Below are 23,118 nucleotides of genomic sequence, written 5' to 3' on the forward strand. Positions count from 1 at the left end.
GGAGCCAGTGACCTTTCCAAATACAAGTCAGGCCTATGTTCCTCTCCTTGGGCCCCCCCTCCCCACAGTTCCTCATCACGGAGTATAAAACGCAAACACCTCACCAAGGCCCCTACAAGTAGCCTGCCTCTCCGCCAGCCACGTGGGCCTCCCCAGTCCCTCTAACATACCGGGCACCATCCTGCCCCAGGGCCTTTGCATGGACGGTGCCCTCTGCCGGGATCACTAACCCGGATTTCCACACAGCTTAATCCTTCCTGCCATTCTGATTTCTCTCAAAATCGCCTCCTCGGGGAGCCCTCACCGTCCACCCCCCACTGTTTTTACCTGATTCCCCAGTGGGCCACAGGCCCCAGGGTGGCGGGGACAGGGACTCTTGCTCTCGCCATGCAGCAGGGGGTTAATATTGGCTGACTTCACAGCTGAATGAGACAATCTGTAGTGACATGATCAGTGGCCACCTGGGAACAAGGGCACAGGGAGAGACTGCAGAAGGGAGCAGGGAAATGTTCCCCTGTGTGGTGACGGCTCCGGGGGAGCCATGGGCAGTGGCAGCTGGTCCCGGGCTACCCCCCGAACCTGTCTCCAAGGCCTCCGTTTCTCTAACTCTTCAGTGAGCTGACAGCAGCCCCGCCTTGGCTCACTTCTTTCCTATAACATTTCTAGAGACAAAGCAGCCCGTGTGCCCTTCTCACTGCATTCCTGTTATGTCTGCAAAGAGCTACTTAAAGAGAAATACTTAAAAATTGAGTCCTATTTTCAAAACGAGATGGCATGTACTTATATTCACATACACCCACATACACTGGGAAACAGGATGAAAACACACGAGCCTGAGGGCAGCCATCTTTGCAGCTGGGGCTATTGGTGGTTTTCGTGTGGAACTTTTTGTGTAAAAACCGGAAACATCAGCTTATGTTAATATGAGGAGTAACGGGCCGGCCTTTCCTCTGAAATGTGGGGACTTTTACCGGAGTTCATGATGAGGCCAAAGCTACCTTCCAGCCTTTGCAGGGGGACGGCAGGGGAGAGGAGAGATGGCCCACCCCTCCTTGCCCATGCCTGGAGCAACCGCACCCCATAAACCCAGAGTGAGCTGCACCAGTATCCCAGAGGCTGTGCCCAGGCCAGGACGCTCCTCGGAGCTGGGGCTGGGCCTGACTGGTGGGAGGGGCCTCCACACAGCCTGGTGCCCCCACCCCCATATTAGGTTGAATGCTGTCCCCTCAAATTCATAACCCCTGGGAACCTCAAAATGAAAACTTATTTGGAAAGAGGGCCTTTGCAGACGTAGTTAGTGGAGATGAGGTTGTCCTAGAATTGAGTGGGCCCTGAATCCTAACCAGTACCCATATTAGAGACACATACAGAGAATACTCAATATGAAGGTGGAGGCAGACTGGAGCCATAGTCCACAATCCAAGGAACGCCAGAAGCTGGGAGAGCCCGGACAGAACCCCTCACAGCCTCAGAATCAGCCTGCCCACACCCCCAGACAGGACATTCGAGGCTGAATGTTCGATATGGCTTTATTTTCTGATCCAACTGCGTCCCACATCCAGCCTGAGCTCTGAACAGTCAGTGGCCTGAGCCACCCTGGGGAGGGAGGGCACCAGCTGGGCAATCCCAGATGGTGCACCCATCAGTCACATGTGAGGAAAGATGAGTTTCCCTCCTCCCACCCCGTCCAACTTCCCATCCTGTGGCATGAGCCCCCAGAGGTGGTCAAGCATTTGGTGAAGTCTTTGGGGCAGTGGGTCCTCCGGGCAGGGTGGAGGAGGAACGAGGCAGAACCTGTGGCCCCCATGCTGACCTCTCCCGAGACCTGGCTTAGCCAACAGCCGGGGCCCGGAAGGCTGAGGACAGGACAGCCGCAAGTGCCCAGGGACTGCTTTGGCAAAGGTGGGAGACTGAGGTGGAGGCAGACAAGAGCCCCAAGAAGAGCCCAGTCAGTCCCTCCTGCTGGCGGGCTTTGGGGAAGGGGCAACAGCAGGCTGGGTGGGGGGTGGGAGAGCCGTCCTGTTGCCCCTTTACACCACTTCAGACCTCCATGGTGAGCCTGGAGCCCCTCCTTCCCGGTCCTGAGCCTCCCCCTTAGCACTTAACACTTGCTTGATTATATTGCTCATGAATTGGTACACCTGCATCTCCCTGAGGTCCATCCAGTGCTGGAAGCCTTCTCTCCACCGAGAGAAGCTCACGCCCATGAGGCACCTGGTTTGTGGAGTGCGGGCTTGGTTGAGGCTCGCAGAGCCCACACCTTCCCCCTCTGGATCCCACCGACACATCTTCTCCAGCCGACACTCTGCCTTGACGCCCCCACCAGGCCCCAACATGGATTTCACTCCCCCAGGACACACCACACCCTCCTTTCCAGATGAGGAAACGGCTCAGTTGGGCTAAGAAGTGAGTTCGCAGAGGGGCCAGAGCCTCCAGCCCAGGGCCCCTCCTCCAGGGCCTCCTTGGGCACTGCCTCTGGAGCCTGGGGCCTCCAAAGGCACCGGTTTCCCTTTGGGAGCCAGGGGTTGGGAGCCCAGGAGCCAACAGAGAAGACGCCTGGGGAGATGCTGGCATCCCTGGGGCGCAGTGAAAGGGAGCAGAGGCCAGAGAAGCCCCAGTGCTGGGAACAACGCAGGGCCCTGCAGGAAGGCAAGGGGGGGGGGGGGCTCCAGGTCTTCAGGGCACCAACTGCCCAGTGGGGGTCCTGGGAGACCTGTGCCTCAGCCCTGGCTCAGGGAGGAGACATACCCTTCCAAGGCCGGAGCTACAAGCTGGGGCCCGGAGGCTGGAGCTGCCCTCTCAGACCAACATGAAGAGAGCATCCGGGACACTGAGGGGGATGGAGACAGCGTGGACAAATGCAGAGCCAGTGCCAGCCGTGGTCGGCATCACGAGCAGGAGTGACCCCAAGGCTGTGCCGGACAAATTTCCTCTCACAGCGCGGCTTAGCGCCTGAGGGCCGAAGGGCCATCTCCGGGGCCAGGGGCTCAGCCCCCGCTTGTCCCCAGTCCATGGTCTGGCCCCGAACTCTACCCAATGCTCCTCCGAGGGAGTTCGAAGGACAAACAAGAGAAAGAACCCCCTAAATCCTCAAGAGCAGCACAGAAAAGCTCTGTAATTCGGGGTTTCGGTGAGCCCCTGCAGCCAAGGGTGGTGGTGAGGGTGGCAGGCGGGGCCATGGTGCTGGCAGGGCCTCCTCACTGTGTCTTGGCCTTCAGCAGTAGTCTCTGAACTGTTTTGTACAGGAGGTCGAAGTGCTGGAGGCAGGGGGAGGGCGCAAGTGAGGTCAGGAGTGAGGGCGGGGACAAACCCCACCAAGGAAGGCCCAGAGGCCGTGGATCACATGCTTCTAGGCAGGAGGGGGCGAGAACGCACCTGGGCAGGTCACCCTCCCACCTGAGCCCTGTGAGCTCACCTGGACCGCTGTGTAGGCCATGCCGAGGTAGGCGCCGATGCAGACGGCCAGGAGCAGGTCGAAAATGGCTGGTTTGACCCTGGAGGGAGAGGAGTCAGAGGTCAAGAGAGGGGGTGAAACTGGCCACTCCCTGGCTGTCCTGTGGACCACAGTCCCCTGGATGGTCACCCAGGGGGACAAGGGCTCCTGGTCCAGAGCAGCTCACCTGTAGGCATTCATCACCTGCTTCAGCTGGTCGTAGAAGACAAACTCGGGGTCCCTGGGAGAGAGTGGGTTCTCAGTGGCCTCGCCCCGACAGCCGGGACCCCAGATAGCAGACCACCCGGATGTCTCACAAGCCCAGGGACATGGAGGGAGCACCCTATGTGTGTGTCTCCTCGAGGCTGCCACGATTCCTCCTGGGAAAGGACAGTCCTTTATTCTGAAATACGATCTTTCCTATTGCTTTTTTGGTGCTGAAACAATCTTTAAAAATGGAACACGGGGACTGTAGAAACTTGACTGGTCTCGGAAGTATTTCTATAGAGGGTGGGTGACCGTGGCCCGAGAATCAGGACCCTGGCTTCGGCGGTGGAGCCACTTTGAGCCTCAGTTTCTTCTAAGCGCTTTCCGGGAGTGCCATGACTCGGACGGAAGGTGGAGGCCAGCAAGGGCAATGAGCAGTCTGGGGACATCTTCTGCCCATGGACACCCACAGGTGCCTCTCCTCTCACACCCCCTGAGGTGCCTGCTCAGTTCAGCTTGGGAGCCTTGAGCAGAAAAAAGATAAAACTCAGGGGGCCCACGGTGAGGAGAAGCACCCCAAGGGCAGACAGGGACCGGGGTACAAGCCACCTGAGGCCTAGAGCACGGAAGGACCAGAGGGTGAGTGGAGGTTAGGGCTGCCAGATAAAACACAGGAGATCAGTTCTCTGCAGATTCAGATAAATAGGGAACAGGCTTTTAGGATAAGTATATCCAAGCATTTCATGGGATATACTTACACTAAAAAACAATTTGCTGTTTTATCTGGAACTCAAAGTTAACTAGTACTCAGTACTTTTTACTTATCATTTAACTTTTCATCCGGTATTTTATTTATTTGCTCACTCTGGCACTGGGAGCGGTATAGAAGACTCTAGAAGAGCATGCTCACTGGCCAGCCACACTTCATGAGCCTGTGACAGGGTGGGGGCCGTCTGCGCCTCACCGTTTGTCAGCCTTGATATGGTGCTGCTTCACCTCCTTCAGGTAGCGGCTCAGGTAGTGCTCCAGGGTGTTGAGGAACGTGCCATCTTTGTCCACTAACTGGGCAGCCCGGGGCTGGTTGGTGAGCCAGTCCATCACCGAGTCCAGCTGTTCCTGCTGGATCTGCTGCGAGGAACATGGCCATGGTCAAGAGACCCCTTCCTACCACTGACCCAGGACCCCTGCCCACCCAGCCCAGCGGTTACCATCTGCTCTGTGAAGACAGGCATGTCCGGGGGCGTCCCCTGCAAAGAGAGGAAGGACAGGCTCTCAGTCCCGACCCGCCTGGTGCACTGGGTGGAGGGAGGGAGGGCTTGTGGCCACCGGTGGGGTCTCACCTTCTCAGTCAGGTTGTAGATGACTCGAGTCAGGGCCTCTGCGATGAGCCTTGTGTTGCGGGTCAGGGTTTTAGAGTCAACCCGGGACCTTCAGGGCGGATTTGGAAAAAAAATCTCTATATATTTGGAATCAGCATCATTTATAATCACCAAAAATCAAGAGCAACCATATATTTAATGATAATATAAATAAGAAAAGACACAGACTCCTTGGGCAGGGCGGGCACCTCTCCACACCTCAGATTCTGCTTTAAAATTTAGGGGGACCCTGCCCTCCTCAAAAGGCTGCCCAGCACCCATGGGGGTTATTTGCAGGTACAGAGAAGCTAGCCTGGCTCCTTGTGTCTGCCTGAAATGAGTGGACTCTTCTGAGCCTGTTTCCTCATCTGGAACGTGAGTGGTCAGAGAACCTGCCAAGCAGTTAGGGTCAAATATCCTCCCCAAAGTCACACCCACCCGAACCTGGGAAGGTGACCTGATTTGGGGGTAGGATCTTTGCAGATGTGATTAGTTAGGATGAGGTCACACTGAAGTAGGGTGGCCCCACATCCAATGGCGGGTGTCCTTCTAGGAGGAAAATTTGTGACAAAGGAGACACAGATTGGGGTGATGCAGTCACAAGCCAAGGGACACCAGGGATCATGGGCAACACAGACCCGAAAAGAGGAACGCTGGAGGCAAAATGTCACTGATCCAAGTGGGTGTGAGATGCTGGGCCCACCCTGGGAGGGGAGAGCAGCAGGGGGAGGTGGCTCACTCACTCTCCGGGCTCTGTTCCTCTTTTCCTGCAACTCTCCTTTGCTCTCAGCTTCCTCTGCCCTGGAACACCCTTCTCCTGACTCATGTCCCTTGGTTTCAGTGCCACCTCCTCCAAGAAGCCCTCCAGCTGCGGGACCAGCTGATGCTCCCGCTGTGCCTGTTCTAACTCTCTGGGTCTTGCCTGTCACCAGGCTGGGCTGAACCCCATCCAGGACCACCTTTTCATTCCCCCAGCTGATGCGTGTCCAGTAGCTAGGACGTTGCTCAGGGTTGGCCAATGAGAGGGCACAGGCAGACTGTCCCAGGCTCGGGGTCTGGCAGCCAATACCCCCAGCCCCACTGGGGGCTGCCATGCTAGCAGGGGGAACTAATGGGATGTGAGGTCCTAAAACAACAGAAGCCAGAGGTAGCAGCGCCACAGAGAAAAGAGTGAGAAAGTAGTTGGTGGGAGGGCTCCCAAGGAAGCATGAGGGGCCTGGAAGACAGAGCACAGCTCGCCAGGTGGCAACACAGCCATGCAAAGGCCTGGGGGCAGAAGCCACAGGTGCTCAGGGTCTAAAAGTCATGCACAAGGGCTGGAGGTGGGGGAAAGCCACTTGCTGTGTCCTCCCCGTCCCCAGCACCCTCTTGCTGAGTAAGCACAGGTGAGCCACACTCCTGTTTCTTGAGCTGCCAGGCTAGTGCCAGCCCCTCCCTCCAACCCACAGGGCAGGATTGCTCCCTCCAGGCACCATGTCTACTGCCAGGCCCCTACTCTGGAAGAATAGTTTTGTTCGTAGGACCCAGATGACAGAAAGACAGCTATGAGATAAAGTGGGAGGCCTGGGGGCCGCACTCACCGCACGTCCATAATGCTGCTGCGCTGGCCATCACGGTGGCTCTCCAGGTGGGACAGGGTGAAGGCCGGCAGCCGGCGGATGGCGAAGCGCTCGTGCTCCCAGGCCAGGATGTCCTCTGCCAGGTTGATCTTCTTGTGCACCATCGAGAAGCGCACCTCCGGGAACTGGTGAGCAGCCACCTGTGCGGGAGGGCGTCGTCAGGGAGTCCGCCCACTGCCCTGGGTCCCGGCCACACCCAGCAAGTCTGCAGAGGGACATCTCGCACTGAGTTCATTCTACAAACGTTCACAGGATCCTGAGGGCCAAGCGGGTCCCATGTCCCTCCCCAAACCTCCCCCGTTTAGAAACGGGGAAAACCCACTTGCCTCCCAGGAAGCCAACTGAGGCTCACTCAAGGTCCCAGGGTTTGCAGAGTGCCTGGTCTGATGCCTGGCTGGTGGTGGACACCAGCTAACAGGGGACAGTAGGGCAGATACCCCAGCCTGGCCCCGAGTCCCTTGTGATATACTGCTGCCCTTGTCAGGGCCTCCGGGGGTCTGTGAAATGGGCACGTGCCCAGCATGGGGCCAAGCTGCTGCCTGGAGGGCTCCTTCGTCACCAGGGGCACCTACCATCTCCAGCTCCCGCAGGAAGGCGTGCTGCAGCGTCCCCTCCCTGGGCGGCTTGGACACGTGCAGGTGCAGGCTATTCCCCCGGCCCACGGTGTCCAGGCAGAGGACGAAAGCCACATTGTCCTGGAGCAGGCTGGAATCTGTGGAGACAGTAGGAGCTGACCGGGGTCGGGGGGGAGCCAAGGGCCTCTGACCACATAACCTGGGAAAGCTGGGGGCCACTAACCTGTGTGGTCCAGGTTGTCTTCTAACCAGCGCTTGGTCCCCTGATAGTTAAATTTGCCCCCTCCAGACGCAAAGAACAGGAGATTATACCTGATGGGGAGAGCAGAGGTGTCAGCTTTGGCAGATGCGTGTCCAAGTCCTCAACAAGGAGGAGATGGTCTCCCCCAAGTGCAAAATCCTGACCAGCCCTTAGGGCAGGGCTTCCCCATTGCCCACTTCTGGCACCAGCACCGGGTCATCCCCGTGTGGGGCCATCCTTGGCACCCTGGTGTACTGAGCCGCTTCCATCCACTCGATGCCAGGAGCATGCCCAGTTGTGACAACCACAGATGTCCTCAGACACAGTCCAGTATCCCCTAGGGCAGAGTCACCCTGGGTGGGAACCACTGTTCCAGAGGCTTCTCTGAGCCCTCAAAACCAGGCGACAACCTGGTTTCAATCGATGACGAGGAAGTAGACCAGAAAGAAAAGGAGAAAGGAATCCAGCACTGCTTTTCCCGAAGCAGGACTGAAGCCAGGCTGTCACCAAAGACCATATCCTGGGCCTCCCTCATCCTCTACCGCACCCATCCCACCAGGGCCACGGCAGTTCTTACAGGAGAGAAAAGACAGAAAGAGAGAAGACGTGTGAGGAAGGAGACAGAGACTGGAGTTACGCAGCCACAGCCAAGAAATTCTGAGGACTGGAGGCAGCTCCCAGGAGTTGGGAAAGGCAGGAAGGACCCTGCCCCGGAGCCTTAGCGGGAGCATGGCCTGTGACAAGTTGATCTAGGCCTCTGGCATCCAGAACTGGGAGCATAAACGTTTGCTATTTCAGCTTCTGTGTGTGGTGCTTGGTGACAACAGTTCTAGGAGACTGATGCTCTCGCTGGGCCCCTTTCTGCCCCAGGGCAGCGCGGTGTGTGGGTGAATAAACCAAGAACAACCCAGCCCAGTGTCCACAGGGCCAAGAGCAGGAAACTAGTTTAAGTGACTATTTTTAGAGTGTTTCGATTGTTATTTGCAGCTGAAAGCATCCCCAACACTTGCCGGGACTAACAGCAGCCGAGCCTCCTGGGCAGGATTCCAGGGGATGAATGTGGGAGGGACCTGGCCTATGGTAGCCTCAACAGAGACACTGTTATTGCTGGGGTTGGAACTGCACCTGGGCCACAAGGCGTAACCAGTGTGGCCCAATCAGCATGTGGCCCCACCTGGCCCTCATCCCCTCCCTCCCGGCCATCACTTACGCAGCGTGGGTGCGCTTGTAGGTGTATAGCCTGGAGAAGAGGCGGGCGAGCTCCAGCAGCACGGAGATGCCGCTCCCGTTGGAGTCTGCGCCATGTGACAGCCACTGTGGACGAGCAAGACAAGACCAGCCGTCACCCCCCACCGGCCACACATGGCACCTCATTACCCTCCTCCCACAGCACTCTGCCCATGCAGTCTTGTCCCCAGTCCACATTAGAGCAGGCCTGGGATGGCTACCCTCCTCTGCTTAGAGCCCCAGGCTGACAGCACCTCCATGTCCTTGCGGATGAGCGCCTGGACACTTGACGCAATTCTGCGTCTCCTTGCCCACTGCAACTCTGACCTGTGCAGAGCAGGGAACTGTGCCACCAGGGCTGCCTCCACCCAGCAGCCTCAGCATGTGCACTCGGACCCTCACTCCCTTCACTATGGGGGGAGTTGGTGCAGGTTCTCCCCCCTGCCAGCCCACCAGCCTTCTGCGCCTTCCCTCAACTCATCTGGGTTCTGTGACTGAAAGCAGTACTCCAATGGGGCAATGACTATTTCCTGGGGAAAGAAAGAAATCTTGGATTCCATAATGGCTCAGGACTCTCCCCAGGTCACAGTCTATTAACCAACACATAGTGTATCAACAGAAGTAAAATTCATGGGGATGAGGACCATGATGCTCAGCAAGAGGAGCCAGACACCAAAGGCCACAGAGTGTGTGATTCCATTTATGCGAAATGTCCAGACTGCTAATAGGGATGGGGATGAAGGAATGTTCTGGAATTAGATAGTGGAGATGGTTATACAACCTCGTGACTATATTAAAAACCACTGAATTGTGTGCTTTAAAAGAGTGAATTTTACATTATGGGAATTATTTTATTTTTTAAATTCCACAGACAGAAATTAGGACGAAAGTGTCTAAAAAGGAATAATGAACAAGTTGAGAAGCATTGTTCTCAGCTAACTGTTCAGAGCCTGTCTCTGGGCCCGGCTGGTCCAGGTGTTCTCAAGGATGGCCTTGGCCTCCCAGGTGGTGTGGCCCCTGCACAGCTGTCCCTGGTCTTGGGCACAAACGCTCACACAAGGCTGCAGGTCCACCCACCATCAGCTCCCTGTTTGGTTCAGCTGGCTGTTCTTCCAAAGCGAGACTTTCTTGACAAAGGAAGCAGATTTACACTCTGGCCCCAATCTCGCCATGCTGGGAGCGCTGAGAGGTGGCCCAGGGATGCCTGCAGCCTGCGGGAAGGGCTAAGTGCACCTCAGGCTTCTCTCCTCAGAGACGCCGGCCTGGAAGGCCAGCCCTGGGCGATGTCTGGAACTGGACTCACTGATGGGGGCTCCCGGGCATAACCTGTCTGTGCCAACACATGACTCATGCTGTGCACGTGCTCTCCTCCGGATTCTGGATCTCGGACTTGCCAGGCAGAGGGGCCTGCATGATCGGCCCCCAGTGAGAACCCTGGGCACTGGGTCTCTATGAGCCCTGGAGACTACACCTCACATGCATGGTCACATCCTGTTTTGGGGGAGTGAGTGCTGTGGACTCTGGAAGCTGTGCCTGGTCCCCATGCCGACCTGTCCCACACGCTTTGCCCCTGGCTCAGTACTGTCTCTGCATAAACATGGCCATGAGGACACCCATCTGCTGAGCCCTGGGGTACTCTCGGTGAGTTATTGACGGAGTCTCTTGGAGACCTGACAGACACGCCGGGCTCTAGTCCAGGCCCAGCCACCTATCTGCAATGGAACCCTGTCCACAAGACTCACCCTGGTTTCACCTGTCTCAACTGGAAGACGGCACCCACCCTGCAGGGTCCTCAAGAGGAGCTGAGGTAATGCCTAAAGGGCTCTCAGAGTGGGCGCTGCTCCTCTGACCACAGCTGCTGTGCACAGACAGCCGCTTCTGCGTCTGAGCTGGGCTGAGCAGTGTGGGAGGAAAGGCACCCACCTCCCTCCTGAGGCGAGCGCATACGTACAGGAGCCACTCCAAAGGCGTCGTAGTGAGCCACAATGACGATGGTGGGAAGGTCCTCTCCCCCCAGGCCCGTCAGCCGCCCCTGTGGAGAGACGATCTGTGAAGCGGCCAGCCAGCTGGGGCTCTGACCACCACAGTCCAGGCGGCCCCCACCCAGCAGGCCAGGGGTAGGAGAGTATTTTTAGCTTTGCTAGCTCTATGGTCTGTCATAACCTGTCCGTTGTGGGTGACCTGTGAATGAATGGGCGTGGCCAGGTGCCAATGAAACTTAATAGAAATCGGCTGAAGGCTAGACTTGCAGTTCGCTGACCACAGCTCTAGCTACAGGAATCTGTGCCATCTTCTTAGGGTGCTTCTACCCCTGGACGCAAAGCCCACCCTTCAAAGGCTGAGCTCCAAGCCACTGTTTTGAAGGGCAGAGCACTGTTGATAAGGAGAAATGGTGCAGTCAGGAATGGAGGAGCCCCAAGAGCCCCAGTGCAGGTCCCAGCACTGGCTGGGGACAGTGGGAGGGAGGCCAAGCACCCCCACTTCCTCCCTGCCCCCTGCTTCCCATGTGAGTAATAGGAATGGCGGAGGACTCATGGCAGCACAGACATTTTCAGAACCAAAGGCCGTGGCAACCAGGTTGGAACAGAGCCTCAAATGTGAGAGGGGCCCCACTGGCGTGGCTCAGTGGTTGAGCGTCAACCTGTGAACCAGGAGGTCACCTGTTCAATTCCCAGTCAGGACACATGCTCGGGTTTCAGGCTTGATCCCCAGTGTGGGGGGTGCAGGAGGCAGCCAATCAATGATTCTCTCTCATCATTGATGTTTCTATCTCTCCCTCTCCCTTCCTCTCTGAAATCAATAAAAATATTTTTTAAAAAATGTGAAAGGGACCCGCCAGACCCCCAGTGGCTCCATCTGCTGTGACCCCCTGGGAGTCTGATAACAAGGACTCTGGCCAGTACAGGTTTTCTCTGCCCAAATCACCACCATCTCTTATGCAACTTTAAAACACGTATTCATCTGAGTGTTGTATCCATTGCACAGAGGCTGCTGCAGCCTCCCTTATGCCGAATCGGCCTGCCAGCCCTGCTAGCTGCCGTGCCTCTTCCCCCGTCTCTGCAGGAATCCAGTCCTCTCCTCACTGCCACTTCACTTGGCTCCAGGCCTCAGCCTGGATATCCGAGTGACCCTCTGAAATGCGAGAGGAATTCAAGGGAAATTACAGAAAGGCATGGGATTCTTGAATGACTTTGTTTTTCTGTTGATCCTCACCAGAGGGTATTTCCCCACCATGATTTTTAGAGAAAGTGGAAGGGAGGGAGGGAGAGACCATCCATGTGAGACACACTGATTGGTTTACTCCCACACACACCTCGACCAGGGCTGGGAACGAACCTGCAACCCAGGTGCATGCCCTTGACTGGGAATCAAACCTGCAACCCTTCAGTGCGCAGGCCAATACCTACTACTGAGGACACCGGCCAGGGCTCAACTGATTTTGTGTGTTAAACAGCTCTAAGGCAGACTCACTTAGTCCGGGAGGCAGAGGAGTGGCTGCACCCCAACTTTTACCAGAGTCTGCATACTGACATGGGGGCAGTGCCAAGCAGCCTGGCACCATCTGGTGTAAGTCCCTGGGAATTTGGGCCTACAGAAGCCCCATTAATACAGAAGGCAGTGCCTGGCCCAAGCAGAGGGTGGGGAGACCAGTATGCTCAGCTGCAATGGGCCTAACTGGGCAGTAGGCACCAGGGCGGGCTCTGAGGATGAGACAGTGGTCTCAGCACCCCCCATCCCAGGGGCTCGGCACAGGAACAGGGCTGGCACTCACCTCCACACTGGTGATGAGCCAGTCACTCAAGGCCTTGCTCTGGACCCCGCTGGTGACCATCTGGAAGCCATTGGCAGTGGCAGTGTGGAGCAGCACTGGGGACAGGAGCAGTGAGGGGTCAATCCAAGGGTCCCCCGACCACAGCCAGCACCCTCATCACTCCCACATCCTGGGCCCTAGATGGTCAGTCTAGGCAAAGCTACATACAGAACTGACCACACGAACTAGAATGCAAGGCGATGGCTGGACATGGAAAAGAGCCTGGGTGTCCAGGATGAGCTGGTGAAAGTCACCCCAACCCCAAGCAGGCAGAGTGCCCTCACTCTGCAATACCCTGGGCCTCTATTCCAAATTCACAGAGGCATTTCACGTCCCCTGACCCAGCCTTCCAAGGACTGACTCAGCACCCATGAAGATGGTCACCCTAGAGGTGACCCAGAAACAGGAGTCTCCCATCAGATGGCCCATGATCCACCAGCCCATCCCCAAAGGCCCTAACAGCCTAAGCTCCCGAAGATTTGGAATTCACTTGCTCATGACCAGACACAAGGCAGCGCCACCTTGCTCACTGTGGATGTTTGCCACTTGCCAATTTAAATAAGCATTTTTCCATGCTGCTAAAATTCTACCCTGATGTCATTGTTAATGGCTGCATAATATTCCACTGAGCAGAAGATTCCTTCCCTCTTTGGATCTAACTGGAAATTTAGGTCTTTCCAAAAACTCACTCTGCTGTCAATGCAGACAGGTGCTATCAAGACTTTGATATAAACCAGGGGTTGACAACCTTTTTCTATAAAAGCCAGAGAGCAATATTTTCTGCCATAGCCATTCAACTGTGCTGCCGTGAAAGCCACCATAGACAATACATAAACAAATGGACACAGCAGAGTGGCAATAAAACTTTCTTTACACAGACAGCTAAAAGCTGTGGTTTGTCAATCCCCAATCTAGCATCCCATGCAGCTAATCATCTGGCCAGGAGGATCAAACCTTTGTCTACAGCTTAAACACATACTGCCAGACTGTTTCCCCAGGGAGCTGAGCCAAGTCTCCCAGTGTGGACAAGCCCTCCTGCCTTGCCCACTCCTGTCAGTTCTGAGTATTTTTCTCCTGTTACACCTGCCGTTTCGATAGGTGAGAACAGAGGGTCAGGTGGTTCCTTTCAGCTGCATTTCTTTGACTAATTTTGCTGTCTCACTCCCAACAGTGAACCACTCCCGCTCCCAGCTCACCACAGCATCCCCAGTCCATGGCATAGGAGGAAGGTTTTCTCCTCCTCCCAAGAACGTTGCTGACCCACCCTGATGTATTCAGCAGGAAGGACAGAGAAAACGAAATAGATGCCATGTTTTCCATAAACATCTGGAGGCTGAAGACAGAAAACACCTCCCTCCAAATTAGTAGCTCTCAAAGCTTTTGTTTGCCTGAAAATCAGTGGTGGGATAAGGTGGGGGCTATTAAATGCAGAGTCCTGGGCCCCAGCCCTGAGACTGTGACACAGCAGGTCTGGGGCAGGGCCTGGTAACTTGCACTGTTAAGCATGGGTAATGTGCTAAGGGTTTCAGAAGTGGCAGTGTGACCCTGGACCTCAACAGGGAAGGCTCCCCATGAACCCGCCCGGCTCCTGCAGCCCCCCACACCTTCGGCAGCAGAGGCAGAGCCCTGGGAGGCAGAGGCAGCCTGAGTCTGCTCATAGATGGAGAGCAGGGCCTCGTCTTCCACAGCGAAGTACACGGGAACAATGGTCTCCATGGCCAGCATCTCAGGCTCAATCTCCATGAATTGCTGTGGAAGAGACACACAGTTAGGTGACTAATGGCCTGGGGGTGCCCAGTGGCTGTCCCTGGAGGGCAGATAGGCCAGGCCTGAAAGAATGCCTCCACGGAGGCAGCTAAGAGGCTAGGATTGCACCAGAGAAGAGGAAGGGGCAAGAAGGAGACAGGAAAGTACGACGAAGACGGAGGGACAGGTGAGGTGTGGTGGTGCCCAGGGGCCCCCTGGGTGGTACCCAGGAGGGAGGAAGTGGGCTGAGAGAACAGGCACTGGAGCCAGCCAGGCTGGGGTCAGGTCTGGTGTTACTGTGGACTGTCCTGCCCTCACTGGCCATCACATCCTTAGCAATAAGTGGGCAATGGGTGCTGGCTTCCTAAGCTGACGGCAGGGACCTAGATGGACAGTGGGCATAAACTGTATGCCTGGCACTGAGCTGGCTCTTGGAAAATGTGGGCTGCTGACCCTACCCAACCTCCACCCCCACACCCCCTTCTCATGTGCAAAGCATCTTTACCGCAGAATCTTGGGGGATCCTATCAGACCCTGTTCATTCAAAGCAGACCTCTGCCCCCCAGCACTGCTGACATCAGGTCCGGGTCACTCTCTGTGGGGGCCTGTCCTGGGCACTGTGGGGTGTTGAACGGTACCCCTGGTGGCATCCACCTGATGCCAAAAGCACCCCCAGTTGTGACAACCACAGATGTCCCCAGACATTACCCAGTATCCCCTGCAGAGTCACTCCAGGGGGACAGGACCAATGATGAAGGGGAACAGGAGGCTTTTGCTTCCTGAAGGACAAGGGCCCAGGGCTCAGGGAAATGGCTTGCCACACAGCTGACTTCAAACCCGGTGTCCCCTTTTCCACAGAAGCTTCTGGACCCTGGCCTGTACAGAAGGTGGGGAATGGGGGCTCACCCGAATGACATCCTGGGGCACGGCCGCCATGGCCCGTGGCAGGATGATGACCACGGCGCCAGCCAACTGCCGTAGAGCCTTCTGGTACTGCTCGTAGGAGAAGTCCAGCAACCGCATGAGCACGCAGCGGCGGCTCAACACATCTGCATCGATGGTTCGCGCCTCCGTGTTGAGCACTGCGTTCCGTGTGCCTAGGGGGGAGCCAAAGGGCGGGGCGCTCCCTCAGCAGGGTCCAAGACCCTCGCCCAGAGAACACCGACTCAGTAACCCCGAGTCCCACCAGCCCTCTGCCCACATGCCCCAGTACATGTCTGCCATGGCCAGCATCCCACTTGCATTGAATGCAGTGCCCACTTGAACCCTGGAGCGTTGCAGGAGGGCCTTTTGAGAACCAAAGGAAAGCTGAGACTTCCCCCAGGACAAATCCACAGGCCGGCCCTCCCCCGACTCCCAGAATCCTAGGGCAAACCCAAACTCTGGGCCTGGCTATCCTGAGCCCGGTGGCCCATGGTGCCCTCTCTGGCCCCCTCCTGCTAGGCACCTCCTTCCCTTCAGGGCTCTAACACTGCCTTGATCGTTAAGCCTCTAGGCGGGGCCTCAGCACCATCTAGCATGTGTATGGCTATCTATTCCTCTAATTAAACTGGGATTCAGGGGACAGAGACCTCATTCACTGCAAAGTAAAACCAACACAGCCACTTACGTCCTGACAGGTTCATGTGTTGTTGTTTTTTCTATTCTTATTTATTTCAGAGAGGAAGGGAGAGGGAGAGAGAGAGAAATATCAATGATGAGAATCATTGATCGGCTGCCTCCTGCACACCCCCTACTGGAGATGGAGCCCACAACCCGGGCACGTGCCCTTGACAGAATCGAACCTGGGACCTTCAGTCCGCAGGCCGACACTCTATCCACTGAGCCAAACCAGCCAGGGCTGTCCCGACAGATTCTTGATGAACACCAGCCAGGAGAACAACTGAACAAACGCTAAGTCCCCCAGTGACCCTCAGAAGTTCCAGAAATGCCAGGGTCTCTCCCACTCAGCACAGTAGATATTAGGGTCGGGTTGTTCTCTGTGGGGGGCTGTCCTGGGCACTGTGGGGAGTTGAGTAGCATCCTTGGCCCCCCACCTATTCGATGCCAGGAGCACCCCCAGTTGTGACAACAAATGGATGTCCCTAGACATCTCCAAGTGTCATCCCAGGTAGAAACTTCTCGCTGCTCTACACTCAATCACCATATTCTGCCTCTCTTCTAAGAGCTCAAGAAAGATCCAGGGACTCAGGGAAGAAGGGAGAGGCTGAGTCTTGGCCTGGACCCTGGCCACTCACAAGCTTCCCATAGGCAGCTGAATCCTCACCCCCACCTGATCAAAAGTGGCAGGTCAGAACCAGGAAGTCGCAGAGAGCTTTCCTAAGGCCAGCCCTTTGGGCACACAGCATGTGAATGCTGTGTCCTGGAAGTTCTGCTGGAGAAAGGCGTCCCAAAGAAGCCCTTTTGAGGTTAAAATGCTGGACTGTGGAGGGGGCAATACGTCTACATAGCTCCCCACAGGTACACAGAACGGAAAGTAGTGGCAGGCCCTTGGGGGCCATCTTTTCTCTTTTTAAATCCTCACTGCAGGGCATGCTTAGAGAGAGGAAGGGAGAGAGAGAGAAACATCAATTGGCTGCCCTCCGTACGTGCCCGACCAGGGATCAAACTGGCAACCCTTTGGTGCACAGAGCAATGCTCAACCAACTGAGCCACACCAGCCGGGCAAGGGAGCCATCTTTTCCAATGAAATGGTGGGTAAGGGGGCTCAGTCAGCATCCCAATGTCAGAGCCACCTACATGCTGCCAGAAAGCTGCCAGAAATCCCAATTCTTGTATCAAATCACCCCAATTGTAAAGGCAGCAAGGAGTCCGGAACATTTCACATGCTGCAGGCTGACCCAGGCTGAAGCAAGCAAGTAAACCCTGACCCCATGAGGGCTGGATGGAGCCCCCGAGCCTCCAGTGGGAGACCCACGCAGTGAGCACAGAGGACAGAGAAGGGATCCGGCATCCCAGGGGAGCCAGCCCTCAGCTGGAGGCGGAAGCAGCTCAGGGGAGGCGCCATCCATGCTCTCACAGATGCAGACCTATGCTAGGCGACACTAAGCCCAGGCTCGGGGCCAGGAGCCTAGATCCCTGCCTCTGCTTTCCAGGAATGAGCTCTTTGGGAAAGTGAGCAAGCAGACAGAAGGCTTGCTTCCAATGGCGTGCCCTAGGAGGATGGTGGGGAGAGGAGGCCGGCGGACACCGAAGAGACAGCATCCCAGGTGGGAACAGGGAGGGCCATCTCTGGCTGGGTGCCTGCGACCAAGGAGTAAAGGTGGGCCATATGCCCTGGGCCAGGGGTACCCTGCCTCCACCCCCAATCCCCTGGGGAACTTCTCTCTGCTTTAAGCAGGGGAGGGCAGCAAAGACCTTCAGGATGCCCTTGAAAGTCCTGAAATGCTCAGAAGGCCCCTCCTCCATGCCCCACCTGCTTTGGGCCCTCAGCCTCCCAGAGGGGCTCAAACGTCACCTCAGGGGCGGGGACATGAGGGGCAGCCTGTGGAGCCTTCTGTGTGCATCTCCTCACTGGGCCTGCTGCTCCTACAGGGCAGGAATCAGCACCCAATTTCCGGAGGGAGGAAGCAAGGCTAGAGAAGGAGGGGGATAAGGGGAAGGCCAGGGACTGTCCCCCAGACTCTGAGCGCCCCAAGGGCAGAGACCATCTTTACTGATATGAAGTTAAAGCCAGCACAGCCTCCGACATCCCTGCTCAAGACCAGCAGAGGTTCAGGCTTGGTAGAGGGCACTGGGCACGGGAACAGAGGTTGCTGGTTCCCACTATGGAGCCTGCAAACTTTTCTATCAAGGACCAAAGGAGCAATTCTCTTGCCTGGCTGAGCTGTAGCGGCTCTGTCATGACTACTCAGTTCTGCTGTCAGAAACACATCAACTAGTGCGTGTGGTTGTGTGCCAATAAAACTTTATTTACAACAATGGCTAAAGGGCCGATCCTATGTAAAAAGCCCTGGCAAGTCTGCCCAGCATGGTGCTGGGGTACTAACACCCCCACCTCCTAGGGCCTTGCTGAGCCACAGTGCACCAGCACAGAGCAAGCGCTGTTAAAGCAGCAGTCGACCTCAGAAAGGCCAGAGTCCACCTGGTAGGGGGTGGGCCACACCTGTGGCCCTGTACCTGGTATATTTCCCTCAGTGCTGTTCACGGCAGCACAAAGAGCACACGCCTTTCCTTCCTGGGCAGCTGCCCAGCCCCGTTTCTTAACAGGAGTGACAGGAAGTTGGGAAACGAGACTCTGAGCCAGGATTGCACCAGAGGTGGGGAGCCTGGGGCGTGCACTCTAGGAGAGGGCGTGAAAGACACTGGGGAGACTGCACTCCGCAGTGACCTAGCCGACCAGTTCTCAAAGGCACCACTGGCAGGGAGAGACTCAGGGCTTCTTCTGGCCACACCAAGTCTTTCTGCTGCTGCTGAAGAAGAAGTAGCAATGCCTCAGACCCGAGGAGCCTCCCCTCCACCAACTACCCCACCAGCTTCTCCCCAGGCAGCAATGGTCTGCCCAACATCTGAGCCAGGGATATTGCAGGGTGTGTGGGGGTGTGGACATGTAAGCCCCACTGGCAGAGCCTCATTCAAGTTTCTCAAGCCAGACCTCTGTCTCCCTGCTCTGCAGATAAGCAGCACTTGGCTAACGTGGGTGGGTGCCCCACCAGGCACCCTCCAATCACCCCTGGGACCCAGAGCTTGTATAAATGCCTCATAGAGGGCGGGAGGTGTCTGTGTTTCTCACCAGGAGCAACAAAGACGGGGTCAAGAAAGGGGGTATGTGGAGGGAGATACCAAGTAAAAAAAAAAAAAGAACGGGAGGGAATCCCAGGGTCAGGAGCAAAGGACTTAGAAAAGGGAGGGAAAGGGGAAAAAGCTAAGGGAAAGGAGAGGAGGCCGGGGAGAGAGGTCACCTAGGATCTGCAATGGAGGGAGATGGAGAGCATGGCTCTGCATTCAGAAAGATGGTGCCTCGGCACCTGTTTGCTCCACAAATTCAGCCAGCATTTCCTGGGTGGGTTTGGAGGGGAGAAAGGAGGCCACATCAGGTGCAAGCAGGACAGTGCTGAAAGGGCCAGAGGAAACCTGGGGGTGTCCAGGCTGTCAGACTACAGCTGTCCAAGGGGCCAGAGAGAGAAGCTGGGTGTGTTGGGAGGGGCAGGACAGAGGCTCTTGGCAAGGCTTCTGAATGTGAGTCGTTTGCGTTGGGACAGAATGACAGGTGTGAGTTGAAGGAACTGAGACTCAGGGTTTGGAGAAATTGGTTATATTGAGTTTTAGGATCTGGGCCTTCTGGACTGTGGATTCCTCTGGGAAACCAATGAAAACTCTAGACCAGGATGGCAGCCACCTGTCACACGTAAGTAGGTGACTTTAGCACAATTAAGTAACAGTGAAAATCTCCTTCTGTGGCAGAGCCACATCTCCATGGCCCAGTGGCCACCTGGGGCTGGTGGCTCCGTACGAGTGAAAGCACAGAACCCGTCGACCGTCACAGAAGGTCCACTGTTCAGACTGGTCAGACCCTTCCTCCAGGAGAATGTCAATGCACAGAAACGTGCCCACAGATTAGAGCTCCTGGTCCCCCGCCCCGACTCCGCCAGAGCCTGAGGCCTCAGGTTCAGAACCATCACGGAAACCCCAAGTGTCGCCCCTCAGCACTGGGGCCGGATCTTTCTCTGTGTGGGGCCGTGCTGGGCACTGTGAGGTGATCAGCAGTATACCTGACCCCCACCCACTCAAAGCACCCCCAGTATGACCACCCTAAAGTCATCACCCAATGAACCCTGGGTTGACAACCACTGCTCTGAACAGAAAGAGCATAACTTTGTGGCGAGGAGGGATCTGAGGGGAAGTCTGGACGCGTCTCCAGAGCCTGAGGCTCTCCAAAGGCCTGGCAGGGCTTGGGGCCTCAGGGGTCGCCGGTCGGCCTAACAGGAGAGGGCAGTCGACGAGAACTGAGACAGACCCCTTAGAGACAGGGGACCAAGAGAACTGGAGAGGGAGGCTCCTTTATAAGAAAGTCAGGCTTTGGGTTGCAGGGACCTAAAGCACCAGGCTGGGAGAGAAACCAGAGGCCAGAAGGTTCTGGAACAACCGATACAGGCATGTAGTTGGGAAGAGACCAGGGAACGTAGGATAACTTGGGCACTGGGGTCAGAACCACCACTGGCAGGTGAGCCAGCAGGAGTGGGGGAGCAAGGAGCTGCGCAGGCCCAGGAATCAGAGACAACACAGAAATCCCGGAGAGGGAGCAAGCGGAGTTCCAGGAAGTTAGAGGTGAGGAAGCTTAACTGAGGGGTGCAAATACCAAAGGAGAGGTCAGGACATGGGGTCCAAGGGATCCTCAGGACCCTAAGGCAAGGGGCTAAACAGGGGCAGCGGAGTCAGGCTAAGGCATTCTGAGGAATCTGGCTCATGAGCGGGGACCTGGGAGAGCTCAGAGCCTGGAGAGAAACGGGCCCTGACCTGGGGCCAGGCCTTGGTTAGGGTTAAAGGTTCGGGTTAGGGTTGGCGATCTGTGCTCTGGAGTCCCGAGGGGAGCAGAATGTGGAGGCTGCGCCAAGAGCACCGAGGTGCCCAGGGGCTGTGGAAAGCAGGGGCTGGGTGGAACAGCACGTTGGGCGGCTCACCGGGCAGACCCTAGCGAGGTGGCTCACCTCCAAATCCACCAGGCCAGAGGGCGAAGCTCTGGGAGCAGAGGATGGCCCAGTGGGGATGGCACGCGGGGGTGCCCCAGGGAGGGGCATCCTGGGCAACGCGACGCTGGCCCCGCTGGGAACTGGAGAGGGGACCCGGGAGCAGAGGGAGCTTAGCCTGAGCGTCGGAGGGCTCTGGGACAGGCAGCCCTTGTCAAGGACGGGAAGGTGTGGGAGCCGGCGCGGGGGGACTCCTGGGGCACCGGGCGGAGAGCTGGGGGCCTAGCGGAGGTCTAGGCATCCACGCTGACTTGCATGGGCCTAGGTGAGGGTCTGGCAGCTGGACAGGCCGGAGAGGAGGGTCCTAGGGCCCGGGAAGCAGAGACCCGGCTGAGGGAAGGGGGCATCTCGGCTCGGGGAAGGCCGACAGGAGGCCGGCTGAGCCAGGGGCCGAGGGGTGCGGTGGAGGGAAGGCGGGGACTCGGGGGAGGCCAGGAGGGAGGCCGGGGTCCACGCACCGTAGGGCTGCCCTTGCAGGTCGTACTGCTGCATGCGGTAGACGGTGAACTCGTGCGCCGCATCGGCGGCGGGCAGCGGCGGCGCCACCAGCAGCAGCACGGCGGGCAGGAAGACGATGAAGCCGAGCGGCAAGCACGACGCCTTCAGCATGTTCTCCAGCACCTCGCCCGCTTCCTCCAGCATCCTGGCCGGCGGGGGAGCCGCGCAGAGCGGCGGCTTGAATGGGACAGCGGCGGCAGCGACGGCAGCGGCTCCCGCAGACTCACCTCCACACGGGTAGCCGCCGGGGTCCTAAGGACGCAGCGCCGGGCAGCCCGGGCCCGCCCCGGGGTCCTGCGGGCAATGCTGAGGACCGCCCCGCGCCGCCGCGCTGCCTCCTGGGAGGTGTACTTCTCACGGAGCGCGCGAAGCCACCTGGGAGTTGTAGGCCCGCTCATTTACTCCAGAATGCTAGCTGTGGTGGACTGTTTGGCTAAAACTGCTAAAGTTTCACATAAACTCCAAGTCAGGAAATACGGAGACTTAAAAAAGAACTGTTTGAAGTGGAACTTATTTACACCCTGTCTTTGCTGTGGGAGGAGGGGGAGGTGACTGCGGATGTAGAACTTGACCTTGAACCGAGCAAAAAGTTGGAACGTAGGGAGGGGCCTGCTTGGTGCGCTGGGTCTCCTGGGAGTTGTAGTCTCATTGAGCAAGCACAGGGGATCATTGAAGCTGTAGTCTAATTGGCAGAAGTCTGGAAAAAATCACTTAAAACTTCCAAGGAATGTAGATGTTAAACTTCCATGAGGGCGAAGACTTTGGTCTGCTTTGTGCATTGATGTATCCCCGGAACCTAATAGAAAGCCTGTCACGCAATGGGTGAGCTATATAATTTTGGGATGAATGAATGTAGAAATCATAGAAGGTTCCTAAAAGGGATGACGTAATGGATTATGGGACTTGTAGTCTGGAACCTGGAGTTCGTGCAGGGATTGGTGACATGCTTATTCATTTTGGGGTCATAATCATAGTAAAAAATTATTCATCAGAAAATGAAATTTAACTGTGTGTCCTAAGTTTGTATTTTTTAATCTGGCCACCCTAAGAACCCTCTGTCTCGGGGCCAGGAATCTTGAGAAGCATGAGTAACTCACACCCCCTTGTACTGATGAAAAGACTGAGGTCACAGGGTGAAGAATACAACAGCCCTGGCCCACAAGGTGTTGACATCCCAGGCTCTGATAGGGTGGCATTTGTGTTGATTAACAGCATTGGGTTCAAATCCCAGCCCCTCCACTTCCCATCTGTGTAACCTTGGGCAAGTCACCACCTCTGAGCCTCAGTTTCCTCAGCTGCCAGGTATAATAAATAATCAAATACTCTTCCACTCCCCGAAGAGATGTGTAAGAAGTTAATCAGATAACCCACATGAACTGACTCGGAAAGAGGAAGGCACTCATGAAACTCTCAATAAGTGTTGCTATTATAAGAATGCACCCACTTGGGCAGTCCCAGGACTGTTGCATCTGCTCTGCCAGCAGAACACCCTCCCCCACTTTTCTGCATGGCTAGCTCCTCATAGAAATGTCAATGGGCATTTCTTAGCTCGGCATTGCCACCGCCACCAGAGTGGGAGCTTGATGAAGGCAGAAACCAGATTGTTTATATCTGGAGCCTCAGTGCCCAGAATAGAGCCTAACACACAGTGGTTAAGTGAATGAATGAGTAGTGAAAGCTCCAACACACCAGCCAACCTTTCCCAGCCATTCTTCTT

The 23,118-nt window shown here is 56.5% G+C and overlaps 1 protein-coding gene across 3 annotated transcripts; it reads right to left on the reverse strand.

Annotated features, from left to right (window-relative positions):
- Positions 1 to 1,511: 1,511 nt before the first annotated feature.
- NCLN (nicalin) lies at positions 1,512 to 21,721 on the reverse strand. Of its 3 annotated transcripts, none has more exons than XM_059697218.1 (15): positions 21,362 to 21,720; positions 15,124 to 15,314; positions 14,076 to 14,220; positions 12,433 to 12,527; positions 10,612 to 10,692; positions 8,644 to 8,747; positions 7,416 to 7,504; positions 7,190 to 7,329; positions 6,579 to 6,757; positions 4,981 to 5,068; positions 4,849 to 4,887; positions 4,605 to 4,765; positions 3,621 to 3,674; positions 3,416 to 3,494; positions 1,512 to 3,257 (listed from the first exon to the last, which is right to left on the reverse strand). In XM_059697218.1, exons 1-15 carry the CDS (start codon positions 21,543 to 21,545, stop codon positions 3,198 to 3,200), a joined length of 1,689 nt encoding a protein of 562 aa, XP_059553201.1. In that variant the 5' UTR covers positions 21,546 to 21,720; the 3' UTR covers positions 1,512 to 3,197. The 3 variants fall into 3 exon arrangements, with proteins under 3 accessions (XP_059553201.1, XP_059553200.1, XP_059553202.1); XM_059697217.1 differs by having other exon boundaries at positions 4,605 to 4,768; positions 21,362 to 21,719; XM_059697219.1 differs by lacking the exon at positions 3,621 to 3,674 and having other exon boundaries at positions 4,605 to 4,768; positions 21,362 to 21,721.
- Between the last annotated feature and the right edge of the window lie 1,397 nt (positions 21,722 to 23,118).

Source organism: Myotis daubentonii, chromosome 5 (genome assembly GCF_963259705.1).
Source record: "Myotis daubentonii chromosome 5, mMyoDau2.1, whole genome shotgun sequence".
Classification (NCBI taxonomy): domain Eukaryota; kingdom Metazoa; phylum Chordata; class Mammalia; order Chiroptera; family Vespertilionidae; genus Myotis; species Myotis daubentonii.